Source organism: Chrysemys picta, chromosome 25 (assembly GCF_011386835.1).
Source record: "Chrysemys picta bellii isolate R12L10 chromosome 25, ASM1138683v2, whole genome shotgun sequence".
Taxonomy (NCBI): domain Eukaryota; kingdom Metazoa; phylum Chordata; order Testudines; family Emydidae; genus Chrysemys; species Chrysemys picta.
In genome coordinates this window covers 10,386,522-10,410,503 of record NC_088815.1, presented here as the reverse complement: position 1 = coordinate 10,410,503, position 23,982 = coordinate 10,386,522, and the positions used below count along the sequence as shown (strand labels likewise).

Sequence of the window (23,982 nt, the reverse complement as noted above, 5' to 3'; positions counted from 1 at the left end):
TGCAGACACTTGCTAAAGCCATGGAAGGGGTTTTTCCATTGCTGTCGTTAGTCCACCTCTCCAAGAGGCGGGGAGAGTTCTCCTGTCAATCTAGCAGTGTCTACGCCAGGGCTTGGGTCAGCTTAATTCTCTCAGGGGGGTGAATTTTTCACACTCCTGAGCAATGTAGCTAGGTCAACCTAAGTTTTTGGTGTAGACCAGTTCAACATCTCGGCCAGTTCTTTTGCTTTTCTGAATAATTCACTTAGGTTTTGGCTGGGCTCTGCTTGAGCCAGCTGTTCTCCATCCAACCTAACCCTAACCCTAATTTCCAGTCGACATTCTAACATGTTCGTCGTGGTGTTTGCATCAGCTGAGAATGAGATCTACAGTAGAATGTCATGGGCATATTGTCGGTAGCTGAGTGCATGCATCTCACTAGCTCTTTCAGTGGTCTCGTGTAGATTTTGAAGAGAAGAAGGGATAGTAAGGATCCCAGTGGGATGCTGCAGATTAGGGGCTTTTGAGTACCTGTTGCCTTTTTCTGAACACTGTTGGAGAGGAAGGATTGGAGCCACTGTAGTGCGGGGGGTAATAATACTTGCCTGGTTTGCAAGGAAAAGTGCTTGGAGATCCTTAGAGGAAAAGTGTTATACAAGGGCAAAGTATTCTGTTATTTCCAACATAAAAATGTTGTTCTTCATCCCCATAGTTGAACCTTTCACAGGTACTGTTTCAGAGTGATGCTGTATCAGATGCTCCCTGGAAATACGATGCACCGTGACACCCTAAATTCCACCCTAGTATAACACCCTGGAGGTCAATTTTATTGCACCAGGAATGATTTTAGCTCATTCTACATGGAAAAAGTTCAAAACTGTCCCCGGGCATGGCCAAGATCCAAACTGACAATATCTCAAAGACCCTTATGCTTTGGGAACCCCAACCAAGATGGGTTTCCAGAGCCTTCTGTAGTTATCTAGAAGCCAGTCTCATCTCTCGCTGTTGTACAGTTTTTGCAGTTCTGTGCCATAGAGTCACATCTAGTCACCCTTGGCACAAGGTTCTCAATTTTCCTCCGAGGCTCTTGAAATCTCAAATCAACCAGAGATGATTTCAAACTCCTTTAGCCAGGTGAGACTAGATCACCTTAAACAAATACTTGCCTAGTTCTTCCAAAACAAGTGGAACACGATTCAGTCAGTCAAGATCCTGGTGGCACGGAACTGAATGTAGACAGAGGTCCATCTTCCAGCTAGTGGAAGGTTTTGGAGGATCTGGGTTTCTTTTTAAGGCATCCTAGGGCTCGACTGTGTGGAATTCAAGGCAACACGTGGTACTCCGGGAACAGCTTTGGGCAGGCTAGCTCGGATAGTCAGAGTAAGTTCGAATAATACCAGGCTGGGCCAAGTGGGCCTCTTTGATTGTGTTTGGGATCTAGAGCGAGTGGAGCATCACAAATACTGAAGAGATCTAAACAGCTCATCCTGGCCCCAGCGCCCCACAGGCACTGCAACTTCTGACCTATAATTTTCCATGCATCCTTGGCTTAGTAGCCAAGGTGGATGCCCCATGAGGCAACCATCTACGTCGGGCACAGAGCTGGGTCCTGCGCAGCATTGGATGTAGGGCACGCCAAAACTCTGCCCTTTACTCCAGATGTGGAGTTGGCCTCTGGATTCCACAGCTGCTCTGCAAACCTCCCACTTAGCATTCCCCAGCCCTGTAGACTGACTTGGCTCCTCAGAGCCAAGATGGAATCTTTTCCATAAGGCAAGTCCCACGAGTCCTGCGGACTCTGCCCCAACCCCGGTGGAAGCGGATCATCCTGAGAAAGAAATGGATAGTAGCTAAACTCCTTTCCCAAGATCATGCTGTTGAGGGTTACAAGTGGCTCAGAAACGTATCTCTAGGAGGTCTGGATGGAGGCAGGATCTTTGGTTCTGAGCAGCAGAGCACCAGGCCCTTGGCCTTCTACTTAATCTATTGTACTCACAGGGTGCCAATCAGTATGTAGGTGCAGTGGCCATCACCCTCTCTTTGCTCCCCAGTGCACTTACCCTTGGCTGGTTGAAGTGATATTATATCTCAATAACCCATGCCTTTGATTCATGATTGTGCCTTCACTTGCAGACTTCTGAAAGGAACCGAAGAGGTTATTAATGACATGCAGTGATCACACGCGCCAAAGTTAAAGCTTCTCGCTAAGTGAAATTTGAGGGAAAAGCAGCCGGCTTTTCAATATTTCGGAGAAACGCTTTGTGTCTCTTTTCATTTGCAGCCAGACAGTTGCAAATTGCATAAAATTGCTCCTGAAGAAGAAGGGGGGAAAGGGGGGGAGGGGGAAAGTGTGATTCTTCTGGCAAGGTACAGTATCAGTTTTATATCTATGCAGAACAAAGAAGGGCTTGCTGAAAGGTAGGCAAATAAGTGGCAGAAATTGGTATTGATCCAAGCAGGGAATAGGGGCAGGTTGAAGAGCAGCGGTGGGGGTATGGAGATGCATGGACGTGGTGAGAGCCTGGGAAGGCAGGGACACGAGAACGGAAAATTACAGGGAGGCAGCAACACGAGAGCAGAGAGACGCTGGGAATGCACCAGGGGTTGAGATGCAGCACCGCTGGTTCCTGTGGATGGTGCACAAGGAGCAGCACTAGATTGTAAGGACCCAGCATCTGATTTGCCTCTCGCTCCTGATCCGGCGCTGATGCGAATCAGAGCAAGGCAACACACTGGGGTTAACAGAGATAACAGTTAACAGAGTGGGACTGGCTGGCTTGAAGGGAGCTAATCATGGGGTCACCAGACTTTCACCTCTAATGCTGGGGTGAATCCGGCCAAAGTCAATGTCTCCAAAGCTGCCTCTCCATGCAGGATCTACTGAGCCAGCTGTGCTCATCCAAGATGCTGCAACTGACAGTGCCTGGGGAAGCTTTTGGGAGCTCGGTTTAGGGCCTGAAGCTTGAATGGAGATGAAGGCTGGACTCCAATCTTCCATTCCTGCGATGGTCACAGCAGGTCATCATTTGGGCCCGGCATCAGTGCAGGGTGAGGAAAGCTTGCACGGCCATTGCCTGTGCTCTCCCCTTTTTGTGGGTTTTTTCAATAGAAATCCTCAGCCTCCCGCGCATTTCCCCAGCCCTGAATCCACCAGAGAGGGGGCTGTTCACGGATACACCGGCACTAGAACATAGCAATGCAGGGAACGCACCAAGGCCGGCACAGGGATAGCTCAGTGGTTTGAGCATTGGCCTGCTAAACCCAGGGTTGTGAGCTCAATCCTTGAGGGGGCCATTTGGGGATTTAGTTGGGGACTGGTCCTGCTTTGAGCAGGGGGTTGGACTAGATGACCTCCTGAGGTCCCTTCCAACCCTGACCTTCTATGATTCCACAGTGAAACAGCACCACAGCATGAAGATACTGGGCCAGATTCAGCCCCGGCTAAGAAGTGACTGCAAGTCACATTCACTTCAGTGGGAATCCCATCGGCTTATTCCACTGGTGATTCCGGCCTAAGGGGAGTGCAGGGGAATAGAGGGGCTTAACCGAAAGATGCAGCAGAAGCATGCATACAACGGATATTGGGAAAATGGGCTGCCAAGATAAACATTGGGAACTGGAGAGCTAATAAGACTGAAGCTCGACACCAGCTCCCTCATGCTACCTCAAAGGGCACGCCTGTGCTCTCTTCCTGCGTGCCAGTGGGTGTCCTCCCCAAGTGGAAATGCACAGTGCCCATGGCAGAGCGTGGGCACGTTGCTCAGCTGGAGGTGTCTTTCTCTGAGCAGGCTCCCACCCACGCGTGTGAACGAAGACACCCACCCCCACACGTACACACACTTCTTCCCAAACACGCCCACGCTCCCCAATGCAATAGCACATACACGTACACGTTTTCCATGCATGCACAAATGTGGGCCTTCCCCAGCCTCACATAGACACACGTATGTGCGGGAACACGCCAGCCTTCACATGTGCTCAGCCCACTGCAAATTTCCCCACTCAAGCCCTGGCCCCTCATCTTTGCTCTGCTGAGGATTTCCAGCCAGGCCTGGTTTTTCCATGTGTGCGTTGTTGTGGTAGGACGGTTTTCTCTCTCTCTCTATTTGCATCGTTCGGAAAGAGGAGCTGCAGCAGCCTGGCTGTCAGGAAGTGAGCGGCACCGTTAGTGGTTGCCATGGGAACTGGGAGTTAATTAAGGCCTGTACGCAGAGGCCTGGGTGGAGAGGTCCCCATCACAGCCTAGTTCTGAAGCACAGAACCACCGGCCTCCTGTTTCTCGACAACAAAAGAACATTAAATTAGCAGGGACCCATCTCTCCCAAATCACAGTAATTAAGCTGCAGTGGGGGAGGGGGTGACTGCGTAACAGGTGCTGCCGTGTCCCGCAGCCATTCGGGTTTGAACTCTTTGGAGAACAGAAGATACCTACAAACAGGAGCCAAGTTTTGCTTCGCAGGTCTGAATGATGTTGTTCTGGAGGGGGATGCTATGGGTCCCACTCCTCTCCCAGCCTTAGTAAACACCCTCTAACCATTCCTGCCTGATCTCAGCCTCTTGGCCTGAGACTAAAGCTTCTGGGGAATTTCTCAGGCCCTTGGGCCCATCTCTGAGGTCTCAGGACCTTCAGCATCACTCCAGGGGCTGCGGGTAGAATGTCTGAGGGCATCTCGACACTTGGCAGTGATGCAGAATTGGCTAGAGGAGCAGTGGAGATATGGGTCCTGTCCAGTCAGTTCCTAGCCCTACTGTCATCCAGGCTCCTTCCAGGCAGGAGGGAACGAATGTATCTGATCGGCTAATTCTTTTGCAAGGGTCAGAGAGAAAATGGGGCAGGTGGTGGATGGTGGAGTCCGCCAAGAGGGAAGTATCAGGGTTCTCCCATTATGCATCATTGGCAGGACTGCCCCGAACACTGCTAGAAGGAACGCCCACCCCTTGGGTACCAGTAAGACCAGAGGGGGTGATGACCCTTCTTATGCAAACGGAGAGCATCCAAGAGGGGAGAACTAGGAGTGGGTGAGAGGAGGAAAGGATGCTGTTGGTAAGAGTATAGAGGAGAACTTCATACAAGAGGCTGCTGTGATGTTAATTTTCCCCACGAGGGAAGATCCCTTGCCTGATGTCCCCCAACAGGCTCAGACAACTTTATTCATCACCAGTAGGATTGGTTTCAGAGTGGTAGCCGTGTAGGTTTGGGTGAGTTTAATACATTTGAACAGCACAGGTACTGTGGTCTCTGATCGCCACACCCAATCCATCCTTGTGCAAGAACATGGGACACCTTGGGTTTCAGACTAAGTTGGCACGAGGACTCTTTCTTGTTCTGTTTCTGCTGAATGGGGGCAGTATCCCCAGAAGAGCTTTCCCCCTGGATTTGAGTGGGGGTGACTAGCAAAAAATAGGAGATGGGGGAATGGATGGGCTGCTGCCCCCCAGGACCTCAGCTGGGGCGAAGGGGTAGTTGGGTTCCCCTTACTAAGCTGTCAAGACCAGAAGGGCCTGGAGTAAAAGACCACCTGAAAATACTTGGGGTGAGTTACCCGAGTGGGGTGTGTCTCCCCAGGCCTCGGGGAGCCTGGGATCCTGGTCAGGGGGAATGGACAAACTTTCTTGGTGCATCTGTACCAGCGGCAGGCGAAGACTTGAGCTGGAGATGCCTTAGTCTACTTGGCATTGTGAGCCGCTCCCAGTCACGAGATGGGAGCTTTTAGAAGCCTGGTGATAATGATCTCGCAGGTCCTGGAGTGGTGTGAAGCTGGCCTCACTAGACGATGGGGCTCCGGTGAAGCTGAGCACTAAGTGTATGTGCTACACAGAGCAGTAGCGAGTCTCAGGTCCTTGGCATGCCTGCTCCCTGACAGGGCATAGGGTAGGGCAGAGATGGAGATCGCACCATTCTCGTTGCGCAACCAAGACGCTTAGCTACGCGCCCGCCCCCCTCCCTTCTGCCTCGTTCCTGTTCTGTGGTGGGAGTAACGGGGTGACTGCACCGCAGTGTTTTATGAATGCAGCTCCCTTGCTCTTCCTCCAGTCCTGCCTGACGTGTTTCACTTTGCTCTGAGCAGCGACCTAGCCCTGTGGGTTAGAGCATCACCAGTCAAATAGGAGAGGGGCAACAAGTGGCCAGGAGCCCAGCACAGAGGCTCACTGTTAAGGAGGGACCATTAGATCATCTAGTCTGGCCTCCGGTGGATCACAGGCCATGACATTTCACCCAGATACCCCTATATTAAACCCAGGGACTTAAACCAGAGCATTTCCTCAGAAGACCTTTCCACAGGCAGAGAGCAGGAGAGACAGAGGGGCCACTCAAGTAAGATTGGGTCGGGGTGGTCTAAGGGATGCCATGGCATTGGGTGTTGTAGATATGCGTATAGAATAATAATAAAATCCCAACCACAAAAACAAAACAAAGACCCTGAAGGGCAGGGTCTTGGGACCTCTGCTGAAGCTAAATCAATTGAGACTAGAAATAAGGTGCACGTTTGTAACAGAAAGGATGATTGTCCATTGGCACACCTCACCTAGGGATGGGGTGGCTTCTCCATTAATTGAAGTCTTTTGGATCAAGACGGGATGTCTTTGTAAAAGAGAGGCTATCGCTCAAACAGAAGTTCTAGGCTTGATGCTGAGATTAGTGGATGACGTTCTCTGGCTTGTGCTATGCCGGAGGTCAGGTTAGATCATCACAGTGGACCCTTTTGGCCTTCAAATCAATGAATCTGCTCTAGGAAAGCTTTCAGTGTGTTTAGTTACGTCAGTGCAGGCTTGGGCGAGAGGTTATGGGCCAGCTTCCACTCTTATTTAGCCCAGCGTAAATCCAGACTGACTCTTGCTGAAGTACTTCAACACCCATGTCAACTAGATTTGGTTCTGGATTTTTCTTTCCGTGAGTTAGATATCTTTTGCAGCATGTGGAAAGGACTCCAGGAGAGTTGGCGCACTCCTCTTATCACCTTTCAGACCCTCACCTCCAACAAGACCAATTGTAAGGGGCAAGGAAGGACCCTGAATGATGGGGAAGCTCCTTTGATGTCCGTGGCCTTGGGCGTGCTGCCCTCAGGCCTGCTAAAGGAGAGGGTCAAGTGAGGGCAGAATGGCCAGTGACTCATCCCATCAAACAGCCCACTTCAGGATGTGTCTGCCCAAGAGCCTGCTGTGCGAAGAGGCTCGTAATTGCTGCGATGGGATGGACTCCCCTGTTGGTTATCTGATGATAATGCACAGTAATGGCGCTGTCACTTCCATAGGGATATCAGGGAGATCCAAAGACTTTCCGAGTCACAGTGATAAGGAGCTCGCCTCGCTGGCGGAGTGGCAGGAGCAGGAGCGAAGACAGGGGTGACTGATTGCATTGCAGAGCACCTGAGGAGGTGAAGCGACTGATCTGGTGTGTCATTGTCCTTCACTCAGCCTGGATGTCTGCACACTGCTGTCTGTCATCACTCAGTGCTCGTCTTCCAGAGGCACAGGGACAGCTTCCCTCTCCACCTGCCTGTCACTCACAGCCAGCTGGGCCAGGAAAAGGAAGACACTCTGCCTGAAACGATGGCCTTCAGCAGGGGCTCGTGTGAGATGAATTGGGGATTCTCAGTCCAGTTCTCAAAGGACAATCTACCATCACTCTTGGCACTAATTCCACAAAGGTTGGGTCTAGCAGTTAGAGCAGGAGACATAGAGTTAGGACCCCTGGGTTCTTCTCCAGGTTCTGCTCCAGACTTCCTGTGTGACTTTGGGCAAGTCACTTCCTCCGCCTCCGTTTCAAAATGGGGACAACGGTACTTACCTACCTCACGGGGGAGGGGAGTTGGGCGGGCCAAGTCTTTAACGTTCTTAAAGCGCTTTGAGATGCTTAGCTGGATGTGCCAGAGCAGCGTTCGGTTAGTACCATAGTAGTGGCCAGCCTTACTGCTGCTCTCAACGGAGACCACCAAGGACTGAAAGCTCAATGAAGACTAAACTCCCCTTTCCTCTGCCAGGTGAGGATTGAGCCCCGTTGATAGAGTAGCGTGTGGGGGCGTGCAGAAAGATACACTCTGCCACTGTTCACCCTTCATGTTTCATCATCGCCTGCCCAGATACAGGCAAGTGAGGTTCCGAACCCTGGTGCTTTGAATGGATGTTTAGTGGCTGTGATCCAATAGACAGGGAGTTCTAAACTGGCCACCAGAGAACCAATGAGTCAATGCTGAAGACCCATGCCCTGATCCTGGCAAGTCCCTGAGGGCTCTTGTTTCTAGTGAGGGCCCTACGGAGCCAGCACACGCTGTGTTTGTTTCATGGTCTCTGCCTCTGACCTACTTAACGCCGCTGGGTTACCCTGTGTTGCACCTGAGGGCCTATTCTACATCACTTACACGTAATTAATAGAGAGCGAGGCCTGCTCCTCCCTTGGGGCTCTCGCCCTCTCTGCAGCACATGGTTTGCTGAGCATCGCGGCCTGACGTCCCAGGAAGCAGGGGGGGACGGTCTCTCCCTCTCCTGGAGGAGATGGCTGTGGGATGGGGGCTGGGCTGTTGGGTCACTGGGGTGGCCGCTCACTCGGTGCACCGGTGTGGCCATTTGGGGGCTGCTCATCCCCAGGAATGCTCTAGGGGAAATGGTGCATTTTGTGGAGCAAATTGTAATCAGCTGGAATCAAAGCCCAGAGGCCTTACTCACTCCTTGCTCACTAGGAAACCTCCCATGGACTTGTGCTCCTTAGTCCCCTTGACTTCAACAGGAGTTTTGCCTGGATCTGCTCAGCAGGCAGGGGGACTTCAGGGGTGATTATGGGGAAACTCCCACTGCCTTCATGCGGCAGAATTTCATCCCAGGCATCCTCACTCCCAGCAATTGCATCAGAAAACAGGAGCAGGAATGTCACAGTAAAGGAGCCACCAAATCCCTCGCCCAACTGGGCTTCATATTCCAAACCCTACAGGAGCACGGAGCAGGGTGCAATTTATATTGTAATTTATACAGAATCACATCGTAAAGGCCTCTTACTGTCTCCCTCACCGGGAAAGGAATTGGCTGCTCTGGGCTGTCCTTCTGCTCCTCCCACAAGGCAGCTCCTGACCATTTGGGGATCGGCATGAATTCTGAAGGACGAGCTTTCTAACGTCCGAATGCAGATAGCCTGCTAACGCACCTGCGGTCAGTGCACCCCTCGATCCCAGCCAGGCCGGCTGGGCGCTGCCCACTGGGAGCCCAGGGGAGAGAAATGCATAGGCACTCTGTGTGTGTGCGTGTGTGTGTGTGAGAGAGAGAGAGACACACACACACACACACGCACAGATGGATTGGTATGTGTGCATGTGACAGAGAAGGGGGTAGTGCCGGAGAGAGACAGTGTGTGAGTGTGAGAAAGAAGGTGGGGGAAAGAAAGCAAGAGATGCATGCACAGATTGGTGTGTGTGTATGTGCGAGGTAGGGTGAGGGGACAGACACACACAGAGCGTGTGTGTGTGTGAGAGAGAGAGAGGAGGGTAAGGGGGAGAGACACACTCTGTGGGTGTGTCGGGGGGGGGGAGTGGTGTGACAGAGAGAGAGGGAGGGATTGATTAACCAGGTGATGTTCCCTTGCTGGTGTGTCTGGCCACACCACCACCATGTCGCTGGGAGCGCTTTGCAAGGCCATTGGTCCCCTGCCCGGTGGGTCACAGAGCTGACAACGCTGCCTATCATTAGCGGCAGGTAGGAAGCGCTGCGAGGCACTGGCGGTGAGGGGCGGGGGAGCGTGGCCCTTGCCGGCCCAGCAGCGTGTGCTAAATGTTAATGTGATAGTCTTCAGAAATGAATAAATAGGTTAATTTTTAATGCTCATCTAAATAATTTAATGAGGAAAATCAAGCTCCGTCTGCGAGGCAGCCTCAGCCTCATAAATCACTAGCAAAAATCCTCTGAGCCACATGGGTGTGGGTGTGTGTGGTACATGCATGTGTCTGGGTGGGTGGGTCCGGAACATGCATGCATATGTCCGTGCACGTGGGAGATAAGGACGGCCATCCTGGGCCAGACCAGTGGTCAGATGCTTCAGAGGATTTACACGTATGTGTGTGGGAGATGCATGCCTGTGTGTGTGTAATACACACGTCTGTGCAGGGGTGCCTGCCTCTGTATGTTTGTGTGTGTGCGCGTGCATGTGTCCAGACTGCATGTGTTCATGGTGGGTCTCTGTGTTCATTTGGGCACCGTGAACATAGCTGCGTTTATGTACAGAGCTGTGCCCATTGGTCTGTACATGTGTGGATGTACATGCCACATCCTGTCTAATGCAGTGGGACATGACAGCTAGAGCCGGGCATGGGGAGCTCAAGGTTTTGGTTGTATCTCCAGCTCTGCCACTGACTCACGGGTGACCCTGGACAAGTCACTTCCCCTCCCCATGCCTCGCTCTGTCCCTCTGTAAAATGGGAGGAGCAAATACTCACCTGGCAGCGTAAGGTGCTGTGACTTGAGCTCATTATCGCTCCTTGGTCTGGTCACCCCTCCTAGTGGAGTGTCTCTGGGCTGTGCAGTCTGGGCGCACACATGGGCCAAGTTAAAGCAGTGTAGAAGTTCCTGGCATTTGTGCATTTAGGTCTCTGCTTGTGGGGCCTTTTGTGGGTTGTTTGCCGTTCTAGCAGTGGTGGAGGTCCTGTCGCCTCCTTAGCTCTGTGCTGCCATTGCCAGGAAACTCCTGTGATAAGCGTGATGCCTCCTCCATGGTTGGGCCGGCGGTGGAGACCTCTCGCTGCACACGTTAAGCAGGGGAGTCTGAATGTCTTCTCCAAACATAACTGCCTTTCGCTGCTTTGAGAGGCTTCTGTATCTCGTCTCTACCCACGTCTCCCTGAGCAGGTGAGAACGAGCCAAGCCGCCCCTTCGCGGCTCTGCCAAGGAGCCGGGCTTGGCTGGCAACAGATCAACTGGAGGGAATGGAAGTGGGAAGTGGGGCTTGTTAGAACTCGCTAGGGATTGTGAGCTACATGGGGGCGCTCAGTCGTGGTCAGGCTGGTTCTGGTGGCAGCCCCGAGCCACTGTGAGTGGGTCTGAGGAGTGCTCGGGTCAGCTTCCCGGGGGTGAGCGAGAGTAGAGGAGAGACCTCGGTGTGGCTTAGAGGGCGGGGTGAGAGCGAGCTGGGGTCTGCAGAGTGGCTCAGGGAGCCCCCCAGGTCATCTTGGTCACAATCCCAGAGCCAGATGCTGCTCTTAGTTATCCTCGTGCACCCCAGGGCATCTGAGACTAGACAGCTGACTCGCAGGCCTCAGTGCATCTCACCCCACTCCCCTATAGCCAGCGATGGGCTCAGAGGGCTTCGTATGCCATAGCCCTGCAGTTCCCACCAGGGGCTGGTTCTGGCCAAGGTCTGCCCCACTGGGGCTCCCGTACGGAGCAGCTGGGGCCTCGGTGGCCAAGGGACCTGTTTACATAATGCCAGTTTATCCCGCCGATCCCGCGAGGGTCGTGTCCCGCTGGCAGAGCCCAGAGAGTCACTGGGAGCAATGGGGGGGGGGGGCTCTTCCCCCTTGTCCCCCCGCTCCCCCCCCCCGCCAGCCCCCTCTCCGAAGATCATATCAAAATGTCTCTTTTGTGCAAAGCGGAGGGAATGCCCCTAAGAGCTGGTTACCATGGCAACCACAAATGTCAGGTTCCATGTGGTGAATAACCGTTTCCATGACGACAACTCCTTTACCCAAGGTGCCACGAGCTGGAGTGACAGGCCTGTGGGGGGATGGGCGGCCAGGGTAGGGTGGGGTGGGGGTGGGGGGGCAGGATGTTCTCAGGTGCTCAATTCCCCTTGGGGTTGTTCCTGAACCTCTCACGCTCCTCCCCTCCCCCTCCCACTGCTGCCGTTAAAGATTCTGGATTCTCCCATATGCAGGCGTAAAGCCCTGAGCTTCAATGAAGCCTCTCCCTCCCGCCCCCCCTGGATTTGCACTGGTGAGGCTGAGCTCAGGGTCCAGTCCCTGCATCTCCCTCCCCATCTGTTTATCTTAATCCCAGGTTTTCTTCCTGGCTAGAAATAAAGCTGGTTCTTGAGGCTGCAGCGGGGGCGGGAGGGGCACGTGTGTGGCTCGTACAGCTGTTGCCCCTCCCCCTGAGCCTGTTCCCAAGTGCACATCTGGACGATGCTGCCCGACCATGCACAGGGCCGGCACAGGTTATTGATGCAGACGGCAAGCAGCAGCCCCGGCCTTGCTCAGATCTCTGTCGGGTATCAGGGGGACTGTCTGGATGAGAGTCCTACTCTGGGAGTCCAGCTTGCATCCACGCCTACCCGAACAGACACCCAAGAGACACCCGGGAGGCAGCGCTGGGCTGGAGACTGAATACTGCTGCCTCATGCTAGAGCTTGCACCTAGCAGGGTGGCTATGTCCAGAGGCACTCCATAAATCAATCCAATCAATCCATAGCAATAAGGGGATGAGTGAATCAGAGGCCAAGCTAAGGGAAGGTGCTTTGCTCTAAAGTCTCCTTGAAATGACAAAGCAGCATGCGGTGGATGGCGAACGGGGTCTTGGGAAAGAAGCAGCCTCTGAAGGCTGGGTTGGGTTTGGTGCCCAGTCACCGGCTTTGTGCAAAGACCAGCGCTTAGCCAGCAAAGTCCTGGGACGCCGCAGGGGATTGCAACAGTCAGCTGGCACGGGGGGCATTTGGGGTTTGATGATTGTGCTGCCTGCAGAGGGAAAAGCACCGTTCCGAGTTGGCGAGCTGAAGCATTGGGAGCTGGTGCATGGTATGGAGGAGACATTGCAACTCGGTGCATCTCTCAGTCAGTCAGCTGGCAGGTAGAACCCCATTCCTGGAGAAAGCTCCCCTCTGGGTGGTCTCCATCTCCAACTCATCACCCCTTTGGCCAGAGGCAGACTCTTCATTCCCTGATTTGACCAAGTGCCGGAAAGGGAGCTGCCCATGTCTAGCTGAAACCACTAACCTCAGGGGCGCTGGCTGGGAACAGTGTTTTCCACTACTGGCCCCAGTAGGTTCGCCTGCATAAATACACGCAGCCTTTGTACATACAGATCAGGTTTGTGCATGCACATTGGATGACTGGGCACAATCCTGCAGCCAGGCGCTCGATTTCTCTGCCCAGGTAAGGACGGTCTTCTGCAGTTACATCCTGGACATGGACACAGCTGGAAATGTGACCCAGGAGCAGAAGCACCAGAACACTGAATTCTTGGGAGCCACAAAGCACGCGATCAGTCAGTCACTTGGAGCTGGAATCTCTCAGCAATGGGTGTGTGTGAGTGGGGGGAGGCTCGGGCATCTATTTTATAGACTTCAGTTCATAACTTTTTATCACTCGACTTCATTATACGTTTTGCATCATGGTTGTGCCTTAAACCACCGAACTTAGTCGAGGACCCGATCCTCTAGGGTGTGAGCAGATCTTGCTCAGGCAAAAAAACGTTACCGACTCAAGTCAATGGGAGCTTTGCCCGAGTGAGGACTGAGGCTGCTAGATTTTTCTCACGTAGTTATGGAAATGAGCCTCTTGCGCAAGAGATCCCAACAGCGGAGGATATTGGCCTCCGATTTTGGGCTCCTCGAGGGCGGAGAAGGTATATTGCTTGTGAATTCACTTTCAGTGAGACGCAGGCTCCCAAGCACAAGATGTGCTTTTAAGGGACTCAGACTCCTTAGTCACTTAGGTGCTTTGAAAATTTTCCCCTTGGTGCCCATAATAACCTAATTGTCCTCTCATCCTGTTGACTTTGGGGGAGTCACTCCAGGTTAGATCCGTGTTAGCGAGACGAGTGCAGAGCCCAAACACCATTGAAAGCTGGAGGGGTTTGTGAAACTAGGTAACCTCCTCCTCTCCTGTGCGGATGATGCTTTGAGGTGTCACTACCGTCTTTAAAAGAAGTTCAGAATCATCCTTCTCTAGAACTTTCCCTCAAGGATCTCAGTTCCCCATAGGAGCATTAATGAAACACCGCCCCTGTCTGGTACGGACGTCTTATTTCCCCGCATTTTACAGAAAGAGAGAGAAATGGAAACACAATTAACTGACTTGCCCAAGGCCACGCTGAGTCAGTGGCAGAGTTGGGAATAGATCACAGGTCCCCAAGCTTGTTCTTTAACCACTGGACCACACTGCTCCCTGGGTATTAGATTCTGAAATGATGAAGTGTTTGCTTCAAGGCCCTGAGTCTTTCTCAGCCAGCAATCTGCTGCCTGGAAGATGCAGGGTTCCTTGGTACAGGAGGGGTGTTCTCTGCACTGCCAGGATAGGAAGGGGTGGGGGTTGCATTCCTCCCAGAAGATCTGAAAGAAGCTGCTTGGCTCCTTTCTGCAGGTCCTGGCTTGCAATCATGTCATGGGTCTTGGCATGCAGTTGTGCAATCTCCACATCCCCAGGACACCCCTCCACACTGGCATGACAGGCATTTACTGGCAGAGCGGGAAGAGGGGCTCCTATTGGGAGAGTACTTGGGCCCTGGGAGCCCAAGGGCTTATACTGCTGCACAGGCCCGAGAGCATCACTATGGGGAGGAGGTAATATTCCTAGCTGCGTCTCTCCACCCTCGGGCAGTGCTGCTGAATTCTCTGGTGCTGCTGGCGCCGCCATGTGACTGGCAGGCGGGCAGTGATGTCTCATTCCCCGTCTTTCTCTCTCGTTGCAGATGGCCCGTCCAATCCAGGTGAAGCCGGCGGACAGCGAGAGCCGTGGAGGTAGTTGTCATCTCTCCTTGTTATTCCTCCGTGTCGTTTTGCTGGCAGCTGATCTGTTGTGAGGTGCCCTCCTGGCCCACTCTTGCTAGGTGGAGAGACCCAGTGTTTATGGCCTACCCTTGCTGTGCACCTGCGGGTGATTGTGGGCCTGGGTTTGGGTTATGGATAGAACAAAGAGGCTCCTGTTGGGAGCTCCTGGTTTGGTGAAACACTCCATGCCCGAGTACGCCACTGCAAGGCTCTGCCAAGCTCACAGCTTCTCTGTTGGGCCCCACTACACTTGGGAACTGCGCAGAGCATCAGCCCTGGGGCCTGGCAGGAGGGTACAGGAGGAACAGGAAGAAGGATGGGGGCGTTTGGGGGAGACTCAGGCATAGCACTGGGCCCGTTTTTTCATTGGAACCGTTTTTTCAATGAAAAAGGCAGATTTGAGTCGACCAAACTACTTCACGAATTGGGTCAAATTCGCCAAATTGTTCACTCCAAAAAAAAAAAAGCAGAAACAGATCAAAACATTTCCATTTTTCCATTCGAAATGAATTTCTATTTAGAAATTTGTTTTCCTTTTATTTTTTAAAAAAAGTAAAAAACCCCTCAGAAATGAAATGAAACAGGGAGGGGGGGGGGTTTCGGTACGGCCGAGAGCTATTCGCACAGCTCTCCTCAGCGGTGCAGGTTAGCCCCTTGGCCTAGCGAGCATTAACATGACAGCAGTAACATATGCTAAGCGGTTATGAGCTGGAATATGCGGCGAGCTGCGTTAATTTACATGGCCCCTGTCAGATGCCATTCTTCAGATGGAGCAAGTGTAACCCCCTGGTGTCGCAAATGAACAGATCCTTTTTGTTGCTTTTCCCTGCCTTAACCGTGCATTTCTTCTTCCTCCTACACTCCTGCATCTATCCGTCCTTCTCTTCATTTGCTTGTGCTGCCTTATCAAGCGATTTGGTAGGGCTGGTGGCATTTGGGTGGGGCTGCTTTCCCCTTTAGAATGGAACATCGCATGTACTGTGTCTAGGATTGGAAGAATTTGATTTTTGTTTTCAAGGATTATTTCCAAGTATTTTGTTTGTATTGATTTCAACGTTCGCATCAGCAGGAAATCAAAATAAAAAAGTCAGCTATTAATAATCCTTTATTCCAAACGGAGGCTGGGATTTTCAGATGAGCCTAAGGGAGTTAGATTTCCAAATTTCAATGGGAATCAGGCATTTAACTCCCTTAGGCTGCTCTAAAAATCCAAGCCATAGAGCCTGTAGGAAGCAAGGTGTGGAATAAGTGACCTAAGTCACTTAGGCCCAGATCTTCAAAGGGCTTTAGGTGCCTAACTCTCATTGGTTTTGGCTATGGAAGTCTTTGCTAGAGCTACAAAATCTTGTACGCACAAGTAACCATGCGCAGCTGCTCACAGACACCACACACAAATTCTGGTACACAGTTAATATATAGCAATACACATGCTTATGGACACCCGAACAGACACCACAGAGATACATAAAAACATCCACATCCAACGCTGGTAGGCATGAGTGCATTCACACAGCTAAGTTCACAAGTCCATCCATACACATGCACAAATAAATAGAAAGATAAACGCATACCCATTTATTAAGCCCTCAAGACATATTAAAAAAAATAACTTCCCCTCTCTGTAAATGTCCCTTATCAGTGACGGAAATTCTTCCTTACAGAAGGAAAAAGATTGTTTCTTCTAGGCTGCACTGCCTAGAACCATGTACCTGCGCTACTGAGCGCACATGGGTTTAGGCAGCCGGAGAGCTGAATGCCTGAATCAGAGATTGCTGATGTGTTGGGAAGGGTGGAGTTAATATTCAGCCAGCTCGTCCTCTCAAGCTGCCCAGGGAACTCTGCCAAGGACCACAACACATGAGTGGGGAGAGACGCCGACGATGATCGCCGACATTTACCGATCGAAAATGGAATCCTGCCGTGCCTAATGAAGGCCCCGATGCTGCAATCTGAAACTTACTTCTGCCCCCCCATGCAGGGCCCCATCAGTGCAGGAATCCACCTGGATGGATCTGAATGCAGGATCAGGGCCTATCTGTGCCTCTGTACTGGGCCATAATTTCCTCTGGGCAGGGACCATATATCTGTCTATGTTTGAAAAAGCACTAAGTACCCTGTAGTGGCTGGTCAAAATAATAATAATAATTAATGTCCCCACTTTGCTCCTTGGGGAGCAAAAGGAGACGTGTTGCTTCTTCGACCATTTAATTGAGTTCAAAGCTGTCAGTGGTGTTTGCAGAAGACATTTCTTTCCCTGTGTAGGACCAGATTATGATCCTGTTACAACCCATAGTTTATTACTCCACAAGTGGTGCCACTGACTTTGGTGGGCCAATGCTCATGGGGAAAGCACTGTTCAAATGGAGTCAGAGTATCACAAACTGGTGCTTAATTATTCTTGCCTTCCCTACAGCAAGATCTTTATTATTTTAAAAAATATCCTAGTGACTGTTGTATTAAATATTAATATGATCTTACATTTCTATTGCAACTTCCATCCCAAAGCATCTCAGTCGCTGTTAGAGAAGGGAGAAAGGAGTCAAAAATGTTTATTTAATTTGTGTATTTTAAAAAAAAGTTTATTTCCAGTTCACAGCTCTGAAACAGAGGAGGATTCCCCCCCCCCATGATATTGGTGCCAAAATGGCCATTTTTCGCATTTTAAGAAAAATGCAACATAAAAAGATTTCACTTTTTTAAATGCAAATCGATTTTCACCCCAAAGGATTTTGCATTTCAAAACTGCTGGAAGTTGTTTTGCATTGGAAACAAGATCTGTTTTTTTGGGTGCGGGACCTATTTCCAGTCCAAAAGGCTCCAGTTTTTCCAAGATGTGAAAAAGGAATTCACTAGCATTTTTTCCTGTGCTTTTATTATTATTATTTATTATTGTTGAAAATTTGGACCATTTTTGGAAATTCAAAGCCGGAAAGCAGAAGTCTTGAGTTTCTAGGTCTCTGAATTTTGTTTCAAATTTTCTCCAATAAATCTACAAATTATATACACATGACAACACAGAAACGCAGCCACTTCTGGGGGGGAGCTGATGGAGGCCCAGAACTAGCCTGCAGCTTTTCACTGTGACAAGGAGAATTTGCTATCGAGGTCTAAGAGGTAATGGGATGTTTGCAGTGAAGTGTGTGCATGTGGCATGGGAGAAGAATAGTGATTCTCATTTAGGTTCCGCTTAGATCTAGCCTACAAGACAATGGTCATTTAATCCAAAATCCTGCCTGCATTTAGGAGTTCCTTACCGACCCCTGTATTCCACACCAGTACCTGGGGCAGCCCAGAACCCAGAGGGCACAACATTGGCATAAAGCCACCTTTTCCTTCCCCTTTTCCGGCACAGCACTACTTCCTTTCTTATTGTTTCCTTTATTACCACCCCCTCCCCTCCTGGGAAGATCTCATCCCTTCTGATTCTCACACTTGTGTCCCCTGAGTCCAACAGTCCACTCTGCCCTGAGTTGCAGCCGTTAATACCAATGGGCTTGCAAGGGAGGCAGAGAAATGTCCCCTCCTTTCCTCTTCCTCCCTGTATTTACGTTGCAAATCTTCCTTCCTGTCTGGGAATGACAGTGCAGGAATAAATGAGGAGTCGGGAGCAAGTTCCCATCAGCCCAGGCGCAGCAGAGCTCCCATCTGTCTGAGATGCCCCCAGCTCCTTTCGTGCAGACGGCAGGAGGAGATGGACTTTATTGTTTCCCTGTCAGGTTTCAAGCAAAGGAGTTTACTACCAAGTCTGCAGGGAATGGGGCGGGAGGGGGAGGAGCAGGAATCCTGAGCAGCGCACGCTACAAATGCAAACCCTCTGCAAAAAGTTACTGCAGCTTCCCATAACCTACCTGGCCTTTTAAACAAAGCTAATGCTCTTAGAATGAAATCCCAGCCACCTCACGCTGGGTGTCAGACTCCAGACGCCCACCTGGGCACAGTCCCAACGAGGTTGCTTCTCCAGTGATCATGCATCCTATGGATACGGCAGGAACTGTGTTCAAAGGATTGAACACTGTTGTCCTCATGGACACAGGGACCAGAGAAATTCCATCCCCCAGCGAAAGGACTGAAACAGCAACCCCCAGATATGCCTGGCCTCCTGCAAGAGACCTTGATGGAGAGGAGGATGGAGGCTGGGGAGCCAAAACTGAAACAGGGACCTGGGCTGCTTCTCTCTCAGCTGCAGGGAAGGGATAATATCTTGCCTTTCCATAGCGAGGCGCTCAAAGCCTAATGATGATGTACTGGGATCGCTTCACTCACCACTGAAATGCAGCCACCTCTGGAGCGTAGCAGCTGTTTGACAGCCACACTGCAGTTTAGGGCAGGGAGATGAATATTGTATCTAACTGAAATGCCGTGGGAAATCTACAGGCAGGATGTAGATTCTGCTACACGGATTTGGCCCTGATATTGGGACTCAGTGCCCTGAGCTTGTGACGAATGCCAGGGGATCGTTAATGACCACAAGCGGTCTGGATGTTAGCTTTGATTCTCATTCCAGACAGGGTGTCTCCCAGCAACAGGGCATCCCCAAGCACCATGCCGGGGCAGCTCCTGGGGTCATTGTTGGACCCCAATTTGTTCTTTCTCGTCCCAAGGCTGCATCTCACCTCTGTGGTTTCTAGTTAACACCCCAGGGGTGGGTGCCCCTTGACATCCCCCCGGCTTGCTCTTTGTGCAAATCTGGGGCACACGGATCCAGCCAGTTGGCAGTGTTAAAGCTGCACCTCAGACCCTTTCCCACCGGGGCCACACTCTTGGATTCATCCCAGCTAGGAACTGGCGATCAGAGTACCATTTCCAAAGTCTTCTGCGGGAACCCCATTCTTGGAGAAGACGCAACAAGATCTGCAGATCGGGATAGAGCGGTCTTACACAGCGATGGAGAAACGCTGCCCCTTGGAGAGCAACGCTGAGTGTGGGCCAGGCAGCCTTGTTCCGTTTATTACCATCGGTTTGGAAAGAAACCCCAGAAAAACTTTCCTGGGGTCACACCAGAGCCAACTTGCCCCATGGGATTCCAGGGAGTGGCCTTTTCATGGCTGAATTGTGGCAGACACCATGTTTCAGTATATTCTGCCTCCCACTGGCCTGGTGCCCTCGGACTGCATATTTTCGACTCAGCCGTAACATCCCACATCCCGTGCAAGCCTGGGGTTCTCTCACATTGTCTCTTGAAAACTAGTGACATCACCAGTGCAGAATCAGGGGCCTGCAAAATAGGGAGCTCTATGCTCTGAATCTTCCCCAGATGTTTATTTTCCTTGTGACTATCAGTTTGGGCCGTTGTCCCAGGTTTCCAGCCATCCTTGGACACTGAGAGCTCCCTGCATACAGATGTGTGCATGAATCCTCCGCTCAGAGGTGTGGTGTAGACTGGGAGCCAGGACCTTCTGAGTTACTGGGAGATATATTATGACAGCACCTAGGAACCCCAGTCCCGGACCAGCACCCTGTTGTGCACTGCTACAAACACAACACACAACCGATTCCTACCCCAAACAGCACTTACACTCTAATTAATCTCAGCCCTTATATTGATTCAGTGGCTTTAGACCAGTCACTTAAAGTGCAAATCTCAGCTTATATTTTATGTTCCTTTCCTGTTTCTTTGAACACCCTAGATTATTAAAAAGGGGGCGGGGGAACTAATTAAAATCTAATTAGGTTTTCATTATTTAAGACTTTTAGCCTTTCACTCACTTTCTACAACCGGACTAGTCCAGTGGTGTCAGCCACTTGGCCCGTCTGGTGGATACGGGTGACTCTCATGGCGTATTCGGATTCTGCAGAATCCCAGTTTTGATGAAAAAATACAAGTTTCTAGGCTTCATGATTGCACAGCTAACCTTCCAAATGTGAGCCGCGTATAAACCGATGCAGTGCTTTCTGCCTGAGTCTGCAGAGAGCCTGAACCAATAGCTCTGGAATTCAGCTCTTCCTGAACAAAGGGTCTGGCACCTCTGGGCTTGTCTGTTTGACTTTTGTCCTAGTCAGTTTCTTTGGTGCTTTCCCAATATTGATAGGGTCTGAGCCTCTGACACAACAGAGGGATGTTATTCTTTAAAAATAAAAAGTTTCCCCCTGGAAGTTTAAAAAAAAACATTCAAAATGTTTCTGTGGGTGTTCAGCTTTTTTAGCCCTGACACCGCCCCTTTAATAAATCACTCTGTACCTCAGTTTCCCTATCTGTTAAAAAAATGGGAGAACACAATACTTACCTCTCTGGCCGAGGTGTTGTAGATAAAAAGTGCTTTAAGAAGTGCTAAGTATTAGCGTTCTATTCCTGACTCCAACGTGCCGCAGACATGAGTGACATACTGAGCATATGTGCACTGTTAAACATACATCCATGCACACAGAGCGTTACATAACTGGTTAGGTGCATCATGACTGGGAGAGGAATCTTTCCCCTACTCTAGCGCTGTGATTGGATATGGCACATCCAATGCTCTAAGATCTTGCTGTGCTGCATAGCATACCCAAGCCCTACAGGTTAACTGAGGACACCTTTTGTCCACTGGTGGAACTGAATTCACTCCTGGCCATTCATGGGTCCCACGCTGAGTGGTTTTTATGGGTTAGATCAGTGTATTCGGATGGGAGTTTCTGCAAAGGTGATGTTACTAAACCTCTACAGAACACATCTTCCAGGCAGTCACTTGGAGCTTGAGAAAGGAAAGGCGCTTTCAAGATAGCCTGGCAGGGCTAGTGTAGGGGGAAAGCTCGTCTGGGCAGGAGCAGTCCAAAGCTGTGGCATGAATTCCCCAGGAATTAGGGGGCATCATAAAACCTCCCCACCTTCCACTCCACGTGGCCAGCACAGCATGCCTCTCTGACAAACATGCAGCTGCATCCCGTGCATTTCAAAACAACCCCCGCACCACCACCAAAGCAAGCCATCCCCTGCACACCCAATTCTCCCCCTGGGGAGAGGATGAGAGAGAGAGAACAAACCACATGTGACAGATGTGAGTCATGGCGCTTACTGCACTGCTGGAAGGTGCTTAGATGCTGCGGTGGTGATGAAGGCGGCATGAAAACCTGTTCAGAATGGCGTGGCTGGGGAGGGACCAAAGGGGGCTGGGTGGATAAAATCAAGCTGCTTTAATCTGTCTGGGGGAGTTGGAAAGGAACGCTGGCGAGGGAGAGACGGGAAAGATTGGGAGCGAAGGAAGAGATAGAGCAGGGCTAGAAAGGGAGAAGAGAGAATAAATTGCAGGACCAGGGGGAAAAAAATGAAAAAGGGAAGGAATAAAATGAGAAGAGGGGGAAGAATAGAGCAAAGAGGATGGGGAAAGAAACGGTAACAGGAAAGAGGGTCAGAAGAGAAGGGAAGCGCTAAAGAGCCCAGGACAGGGAGGCCGGAGCAGGGGAGAAATAATCAGCCATTTACATGCGTTTGAGGGATTTTAGAAAATAATAATAATGATGCTGATGAAGAAGAAGAAAAGGACAAAAGCCAGGCCTGGGGCAGCTTTAAAACCATCATTGCCGTGAATTATCCACCCGGATGGAGCTGTTCTCCGCCTCATGTGGCTCAGAGACTGCCTCCCCCCGTGGCCTGTTGTGGATACCGGGGGTTAGGCCTGTCCCCTGAATCCCTCCCCTGCTGGGGGCCAGGAGCTGATTAGAGGGCCCTGAATGAGAGGGAGAATTGGCATCCTGGTCCCTCTTTGGCGACTGCCATCACCTGGTCCTTTGCAAGGCAGGGATCGTGGGCTGGCGTGATTTCCCATGAGCCACCGAACGCTCTGCTGCTCTGAGCTGATAGCGATTGCTCACCCGAGCCCATTAGCACTGTATTAGTGACGAGGAAGCTCCCCGCGTTCCCAGTGAGATTTATCGTGGGAACCATCCCATCCGTAACGGGCTGCGCAAGGGGGTCGCCTCCCTCTCCCGTAGCCATCCCTGCTCTTCTTCCTCCCCCCGCCCCCGCCAACAGCTGTTTGGCCAGATGACCTAATTCCACTGGGTTTTAAACAGGAGCAGCATCCCCTGCTGTTTCTCTCTCTAATGGCTGAACCGTTCAGCCTTAAAACCCTCCAGTGTTCCTCGTCATCGCTCCATCAGAAACCCGCTCGGCGCTAGGCCCCTCCTTGTGCCCTCCCTTCCCCAACCTGCCTGAATGACGGCCTGCCCGAGAATGGGTTTCCATGGGAACTCAAACTCCAACAGTCGGGGATAAGAGACAATTTTCGTGGTTGCTGGACAGCCTGGGAAATTGCCAATCAGAGGGTGAAAAAGAAGAGCTGGAAAGAAGGTGGAGAAAAGGGGGGGCTACGTGGCTGAGACAGAGAGGGACCTGCAGCTTGGCTTGCAATAGCGCCACAGGCCAGGGCAATAATGCAGCAGCCTCGATGCTTCAGATCCAGGGGGCTGTTCTAACCATTGCAAGATGCCAGGGGCTCCTGGTGGCTTGGCCAGCTGCAGAACTGGGGGCGGTGCGGGCTCAGCCGGTGATGCTCAGCTTCAAAGTGGTTGCTGATGCCCCCCCCTCCCCTGCCCCCATAATAGGAAGGGACTAGGAGCCAGGTGAGGAGTTTGGGAGAAGAGCTGCAGCTTTTACCAGGAAAATGCAATCAAGAACATTAGCTGCGACATTGGGGCTGGGGGGGGAGGGGGGGGATGAGAGGTTTGCTTTAATCATTAAAATATTTTTAATTAAAGCGACGGCATCAAAATAAAAGTCTTCCGCATTGTTAACCTACCATTGTTAACAGAAAAGGATTAAAGGGGGAAAATATTTATTTCTCTCTCCTCCCCCCAGTTTGTGTATTGGACAGCACTAAGTGAAAATGACTATAACATTTCCCCTATATCGTCCTTTGTCAGTTTCCCCTGTTGCGGTATTGCCAATTCCCAGCATTCATAAGTTAGGCTCTAAAAAAAAAAAAAGTTGAGATTGTTTTATTTGCTTTCTGATGTTTGGGTCTTTAAGGGTTTGTGTTTTCAAGCTTTATGCCACAACTAGGAGAGATAGACGCTTACATTAAAAAAAAATGAAAGTCAGATTCACACATAATCACAGGACTCCCAGAGCTGGAGATTTCAAAAATGCCCCCAGCAAATATTGCAAGACTTGTGATAAAACTGGGAGAGTGGGAAACATTAGGTGTTGTTTGTGTGGGTCTTTCATGCAGCGACAAGACAGAGAGGAACATTTATGGGGGGAAAAACAGGAAAAATGTGATAGTGAAAACATAACAAAATATCCAGGGGGCTCAGAGGGCTGGTGGAGAACCTGAAACGACTTGCAATTGATTTTTTAAACTGACCGCTTTCAAGTTGATGGTGTCCCCTTTTGACACATGTCCAAT

At 51.0% G+C, this 23,982-nt stretch overlaps 1 protein-coding gene across 3 annotated transcripts in view; it reads left to right on the top strand.

Moving 5' to 3' along the window:
- The window catches only part of CELF5 (CUGBP Elav-like family member 5), a 57,852-nt gene that overhangs the window by 14,964 nt on the left and 18,906 nt on the right, over positions 1-23,982 (top strand). For 2 of the 3 annotated variants that reach the window (XM_024105726.3, XM_024105725.3), the window contains exon 3: positions 14,581-14,632. In XM_024105726.3, coding sequence (XP_023961494.1) covers positions 14,581-14,632 — 52 coding nt within the window. The remainder of the gene's footprint in view (positions 1-14,580; positions 14,633-23,982) is intronic. The other variant, XM_005281145.5, reaches the window with a different exon arrangement.